Raw genomic sequence first — 7,756 nt, forward strand, 5'->3', positions numbered from 1 at the left:
GTGTTCAGCAGTTTTTCCGGCGCAGGTGGAAGTAAAGTTTGAACTGGCTCTAATATATTGTTGACCAACTTCCAACCCCAGTCTGTAGGGTCTAGCTGATTACCAAGCCACACTTGAACTTGGTAATATACTCGAAAAAGATGTTGGTGAGCAGCAACTGAGGTTGGAGGAAGACAAGCTAATTGAACTTGTTTTTTATTTTTAGTATTTTTAACAAAACATGCATATCGATGTAAGTATAAGTTACAATGACCGATAGAAAAATATTTAAACATTTAATATATAATATATATATATATATATATATAAAATATAACAACTCTAGATGTACATATATACGTGGCGTACTCATGCATATTATGACGATAACAACTTTTATAACTTTTTGAATCGTTATATCTCAGAAACGGTGGCTCGTAAGAAAAAAAGTATTGATACATTTTTTATAGATAATTTTATGATCTACAATTTTTGTCTGATGTACTTTTATGATAAAACTTACCGTTTTGCTGAAAATCGCGAAAAACTCATTTTTTTGACGTTTGACCTTGAATAAAATTTTTTCCTTAAACGGGAATGATGGGGAACTTGGAGACATTGTTTATAATTATGTTTTGAACAACTTCACAGAAATTCAGCTTGTTGGGACTTTATGTAACTTCACCCTCATTTTTTGGTCTAAATTGACCGGACTAAATAGTGGATGCAGTACAAACAGTTGTGTTTGAAAATTATTGAAGTTAATGAAGCAATGACTTTTTTTAAATCGGAAGGAGGAAAACGACAACTCAGTATTACTTATGGTCAATGTTTGTAGCGTTCTTACACAAGATAAAAGGAATTAAAGTTCCGGTGTCCTTGAAAGCGATCTCGAAGCAATAACGTTGTCTATTTATTTTTTAATCATATGATTATTCTATTGATTAGTATTAAAAACTTTATAATCCAACATATATATTACAAATATGGATAAAATAAATAATTGATTTCCTCCTACGGTCCTATTTTAACAATCTGTTTTCTCATTTCAGACATTAAAAGAGAATATTTTTGTTTTATTGACACTGTACACAAATTAAATAAGTATTAGTATAGTATTCATTGATAATTTTAAAAGTGTTTTAATGGTTGTTAAATTTATTAATTAGACTTCTCCCGCTTGATAGGTTTGCGTAAATCATTATCTTCATTATAACTATTGTAAAAAAATATCTAGGTTGAAATTTACTTATGATTACGAAACTGACATGAATACTGAACAACTGAATATGGATTCTAAATTTAAAAAATCCAATTTTTCTTTGTATAGAACAGGATTTTATAAACAGATAAGCGAAATGGTTATGTTGGTTTATTGTGACTTTTTTTTCATAATTCATAAAAAAAATCTACTCACATAATCTTAATCATATATGGATATGGTCAGCGTAATAACTGTGACATAATTTTATAACATCAATGTGAGTCATCAGGATTCCGCGGATTTTAATCTGGGAATCATTGTTAATCGAAAAGTAGGAGGGGATAAGATTATATATGACGCAGTCATGTTGGCACTAGAAGATAAAAGCTTTCTATATTAACAGGCACTAGGTACACAAGTGCCAGATCAATCGAGAGGTTCTAACGCTATTTTAAGGTGAAAAGAAAACTGCACTACGGTAAGTTACTCATGACTACTTTAAAAAGTCTTCTAGGTTAGGAATTTGAATTTGACTATTACATTGTAGTTTGAAGTAATTTTTTTTTTTAGTATCAATGTGGCCAGTAATTTCTTTTCTTTTATATTTTTTTTAAATTAAGAAAATGTATAATTAAATATGTTTTTTTTTTTCATTTATTGTGTCAACTGTCTATTGTAGTGTTAATTGAAAATATAAACTGTTTTATAATTAAATTTGTAACGTCTTCACATAAATAGGATGTAATAAAATTATGGTCATAGTTACATTAAAATAAAAAATTATGAAAGCAAATACTATATCATATGGTAATTCAATAAGCATTTATTGTGAATTTACTCTTTAATCTTCATAGAAATGAGCGTCACAAACCAAGAAGTCATCCCTGACAAGGAAGATGTCCAGGTGAAAACGAGTGAAACCCAAGAAACCACGTCCAATGTGAACGAAGATGCGAATACTGAAAATGTCACAAGTTTGCCAATAATGAGGAATGCTATCATTGCGCCGCCAAACGCGCCAGTCTGCCCAGCTGGCATGACACTGGGTTCAGACGGAGTGTGCCGAGATCCGTTTTAATTAAAATTATATTAACTGTTAAAAAATTTACATAAAAGTATTATTATTGATAAATAAAATTAAGGATCTGGATAAAAAAATTTCGATTAAGTATATTTTTCGTTCTGATAATAAAAATATTTTCGAATAATATATATATTTTATTGTATGATGTCATATGCATTTTAAAGATAAAAAATATTTTTTCAGTTGCGGTAGTTTCCCGTTATATCGACTAATAGTGATAAACCGTAACTTTTACGTACTCGTAGTATCTATTATCAACATGCATACCTACATCATACCCAGATTATCGCCCGTTTAAATTTTACAATTAATTAAAACTTGTACTAAATAAATTAATTATTCTAAGGGTCTGATTTCTTTCTTGGGTCTAAAAATTTTAAGATTCTTGGGTCTAAAGATTTTAAGATTCGAAAGAATTACAGTAGCGTAATACAGACAGAAGAATATTCCTTTGTTTCAATATATCCTTTGAGCTACGTCATTGGCAATATCAATATTTTTGCATTGTTAGAACTAGTAAAAAAGTAATGATTTTTTTTCACACTTCTAAACATGAAAAACTAATGATTGTGTCCATATTTCAAAAGTCTTATTGAATTAAACCTTTTAGCTAATAGTATATATAAAAAGGTTTGTTCTTAATAAATGATTGGTAATATGGAATAACATTATGAATTTTGTACTAAGTTGAATAAAATTAGATCTCTTTCTTTTAAGAGCCGTTTTTTATAAGTGATCGTTTCACTTAAGATAGGCGAACAAAATGATATAAGACAATAAAATTATTTCTTCGACTTCTTGGTACTCTGTGATAACACAAACACCTGTCTATTTTCGTAGATACTATGTTTTAAGTAGTAATTGCTTGTAAAAAGTTGTTATCATATCTAAACAGTAACGTAGGTAAGCTTGTTTTGGTTTAAATTTCTGTTATTAAATTAATGGTGTGATTTAATTTTTTATTTTCGTCCCGATCACTGTCAAACATCGTCTGCTAAGTGAATCATAATAACGGTGTATGAATTGCGATGAAGATTTCGTTATCAGTCTATTTGTTCGTAAATATTGGTTGGTATCAAAATTAAACACGCTCCAAAGCAAATGGATACACAAGAATCGATATTCAACGTTTAAGAAAATTAATTTAAAACTCTAAATCGGTTTCATTCACTAAAAGTATAGTTAGATAAACGAATCCAAAATATCTTTTTTATGCTGGTATTATAAACTGCTTACATTATCCCACTCTCGAATTCATAAAATAACATCAGTTGGCTGAAGAACACAAGGAAACTGAAACAGATAGCAGATGTTGGAAATTATAAATTGATGCCACGAAATTTTTGTTTAGTCTCAGAATTTATTTAAAATATAAAACAATGTATAATGACGAAATTGTTTTCATGTATGTTAGTGAGACATGGTTGTTTAATAAATAAAGAGATGCTTATTTTAGAACTTTTATTCTACTAATATTCAAATAGTAGTCTTTCATATTTTGTCGAACATAAATATACATATTTAATACTGTATATTATATACCTATTCCTTGATAACTGCCATTGTACGTATAATAAAATAAATTATCTGATGGGAAGCAATAAGGTTCGTATAATAAGGCAAAAAAATAACAAACTACTAGCCAAAAAGATACTTGTAAGGCTACAATAAAATTCAAACAAGTGCGAGTCGGTCTCGCACATGAAGGGTTCCGTAGCAGCAAGTAGATGACATAATTTAAAAGTTAATGTTGTGCATTGTAACTGAGATCGACGTTTTATAAAAAAAAATAGCTTGGTTTTACATAGTGTTTGTATGAACGACAAAGTTGTATATGCGTTTTTTGAAAATGTATTATTTCTTAAAAACTAATCATGATATCTCGTTAAAACCAATTATCGTTGAAAGCTTCCATTAAAATCTACAGCATATATTTTTTTAGATTTCTCACTCTCTTATTTTAAAAGTTATAGGGGGGGAAACTCATTTTTCCACTTTTGAAGCGTCTATCTTTCAAACAATTCTTTTGACGAAAAATGGTTTGAGGAACCTTAATGTCTTTTTTAAAGCCTTATCCATAGACACCCATCACGTATAGGTTAGCGGAAAAAAAATATTTGAATTAGTTACATGTATGAAAACTGGGGGGGGGGGCACCCCTTTAATTTTTTAATTTTTTAATTTTTATTCAAAATTCAAATAGCGGATACCAAAGACATTAACCTACAAAGTTTCAACTATGTAGGCTCAACAGTTTCGGAAATAAATGGTTGTGACATATTGAAATGCACATAAAATGATTCAAATTTAAAGTTTCATTTTCCTTATTGTACTAAAATAATTATCAACTACACTTTTTATATTCATTTATTTGTCAAACGAGTGCGATATATGTATATTATGGTTTTCTTTTAACTTGACAGTTCCGTGGTTGTTTATTCAAATGATGCTGTAACGAAAACGGTTTAACGTTGCTTATATGTATAAAATTCTAAAGAAATAAGCAATGTTACAACTTATTAAACACGACGAAATTATTGATGACAGATATTAAACTAAACATTCACGAAAATATTTTAAACGGAAGGAAAAACAGTTTTTAGTAAGTCTCGCTTACAGTTTGATAAATATATGATGGTATAACTAGAAATATTTATAATCAATATTAAATTCCATGTAATTCGTATTTTTAGGGGAGCGCCAGTGACTAATAAGGTGTGAAGTTAGCCACTTCGATCTGTATATATGCAGGACGGACTAAAGTAAATATTCAGTAATAGATAAATAGCCGCTTGTAACGCTGTGTTTTGAGATAGGAAAAAAAATTTCTGAGTGTTATTTGAAGATTTGTTATTAGGCACGTTTATTGTGTTAAGGTATGGATTATTTTTGTTGATTAAGTTAATTATCTCTGTAACTTTATCGGTGTTTAATTATTAAAGAATATTTTTTCCAGAAATACATTTTTTAACAGTCTTTAGTTGATATTTTGAATATAGAACGTCGAAAATCAGAGACGTTAAAATACATATCTATTGGAACATTAGAATTAAAAACTATTTAATGCTAACAGCCAGAGACTTATCGTACGAAAAAATATTTTTCAAAAATCTAACAAAAAGTGGAGTCATGACTTCCATTATTTTTTTGCTTTATAACATTGCTTTAAATTCCAAGTTTTTTTTAATTTTTTCAACGCTTATTCTTATCAATCTTTAAATTCTAAATAAGATCATTTTATTGCATTATTCAATTTTAACAAATTAATAACATTCCGTGATGATTGGACATTTGTGTTGCTTGGGTCTTGTATAAATAAATTATAATTACGATAATTGGCCAGTGACCTTACACTATAACAACACGCTGTCAAACGGATTTACGAGCAATTTATTTACGTTACAGAAAAAATGGCCGACGAGAATCGCATTGTTTACCCCGACGAAGTTGCTGATATCAAATCCAAGGAAGCTGAAGAAGCACAGGCAGTGGAATCAAACTCCATAGAAGACCCACCGTTAGAATCAAACGTACAATTAAAAAATATGATCCAAGTGCCACCGAATTGTCCCCCGGGACAGTCTCGAGGCGCGGATGGCGTTTGTCGTGATGTTTTTTAAATAATATTGACACATAATATATAATAGTTTCAATCAAATTTAAGAAAAAAAAATGTCAGTATTCAATAATATATAGGTGATTTCTTTTGAGAAATAGTAATAGATAGGAATTACTTTTATAATTTAAATATTTTATTTATTTACAATGAATATTGCTATACCTCACCTATTATTTTGTTCCTATTTATTTGTAACGCCAAAGATAATAAAATTATTTGATGACTAATAATTATTTAAAAACGATTTTAAGTCCTTATAATAAAATTGTGTAAAAGTCAACATTATCTAAAAATGAGAGGTAAAGAATAAAGGAAGAAAAACTATATTTTTTCCTATATACTGTCGAATATATGTTGAAAAGCAAATAAAATGTTTTAATTTAATTTATGGAATCCATATTATCAAGAACATTAAGAGTAATTTCATTCTCGTAACATAAATTCCTGTACATTTTTCTAATGTCAACGCTTGGAATTCTATAAAGTAAAAAATACAACAAGGAAAAACTTATACATACAAATACCTAAACTGTGTACATCGATTCTTGCTAACGTGTAACAGGTTAAACCACATTTTGCGATATTTTTTTCTGAATGCAGATGTTTTAAGCAACTGTCTGATATTTCAAATTTATATGTCTAAGCAAATTATAGAAAGAACGTTGGAGTCGTGACTGCAATTATTTTTTTGTTTAAATAAAGTCAGTTCTATTAATATAGCTCGTGATCGTCGAGATAGTCTTTCCATAGTTTTTCATGTTAGTTTTCAAAGTTTAAATGTTTAAATCGATATAAGATCTTTTTTAACGTTATTAAATTATAAATTATATATTCTGTGTCGATAAAATATTTGAATTGCTTGCTGTTCGTCATTAATAATTAATTTACAATATAGTAACACAGTCAAACAGGAGGTAGCCAAAATTAAAGTTTTTCTATGTTATAGACAAATGGCTGACGAGACTCGAATTGTTTTCCCTGATGAACTTGAAAAAATAAGAGCCGATGAAGAAAAACAAGCTGATAAATCAAACTCCTTAGAAGGACGAGCTTTAGAATCAGATGTACAATTAAAGAATATGATCCAAGTGCCACCTAATTGTCCCAAGGGACAGTCTCGAGGGGCAGATGGTGTTTGTCGCGATGTGTTTTAAACAATATTTTAATGACACTAACTTAATCTGTACTAAATGTACCAAAATGGCCGTATTTATGAAAAATAACTAACATCCAATAACGGATCATGTATTTTAAATAATATTAATGGTTGGGGACGGTATAATGTAATTCTTAGACTTTATGTGAAATAAATATTATTCATTATAATTGTCATTTATTTTGAAATTCCATTGATGAAGATTTTCATAAAACTTTACACTGTCAGCACTGGGAACTTTTAAAAACATAAAAATAACTTAATATGTGATAAATATGAATAAATGTGAATACATCTGTAAAGACACAAATATTTTATATGCAGATAAATTTTATTAACTTCTAACAGGTTAAACCAGTTTTTGGTCTTTGCGCGTAAATTGAATTTGCAAATTATAATATATTTTTTTTATTTAACTAACATATTTAGCAATTTTTTATTTTATTTTGGACGTCTATTTTTGCTTGGATAAATATTTTCTCTTTGAATGATTAGAAAAGTTTCGTAATTGGAAAATAACAATTTTTTTTCTTTTTTAATACATAACGCTCTTTATATCGACAGTTTCCAAGATTTAATATGGATTCTGTATTTATTGGAAAGTTTTAATTTACAACATGAATCTAAAAATAACGATGTTTTGTTTTTAAATATTTTAATATTAATTACATTTACGTAGGTATATATCACATGGCAATGAACTATTTCATTAGA

At 28.3% G+C, this 7,756-nt stretch overlaps 1 protein-coding gene and 1 long non-coding RNA gene across 2 annotated transcripts; both read left to right on the plus strand.

Moving 5' to 3' along the window:
* Positions 1-1,378: 1,378 nt before the first annotated feature.
* Positions 1,379-2,391, plus strand: LOC116767563 (uncharacterized). The gene is made up of 2 exons (XR_004353319.2): positions 1,379-1,661; positions 2,038-2,391. It is a non-coding gene; the product is annotated as an uncharacterized LOC116767563 (long non-coding RNA).
* A 2,610-nt stretch (positions 2,392-5,001) lies between these two features.
* LOC116767774 (uncharacterized) lies at positions 5,002-7,212 on the plus strand. Its single transcript, XM_032658252.2, has 3 exons — positions 5,002-5,143; positions 5,673-5,784; positions 6,833-7,212. Exons 2-3 carry the CDS (start codon positions 5,678-5,680, stop codon positions 7,038-7,040), a joined length of 315 nt encoding a protein of 104 aa, XP_032514143.2. The 5' UTR covers positions 5,002-5,143; positions 5,673-5,677; the 3' UTR covers positions 7,041-7,212.
* Positions 7,213-7,756: the final 544 nt, after the last annotated feature.

Source organism: Danaus plexippus, assembly GCF_018135715.1.
Source record: "Danaus plexippus chromosome 9 unlocalized genomic scaffold, MEX_DaPlex mxdp_24, whole genome shotgun sequence".
NCBI lineage: Eukaryota > Metazoa > Arthropoda > Insecta > Lepidoptera > Nymphalidae > Danaus > Danaus plexippus.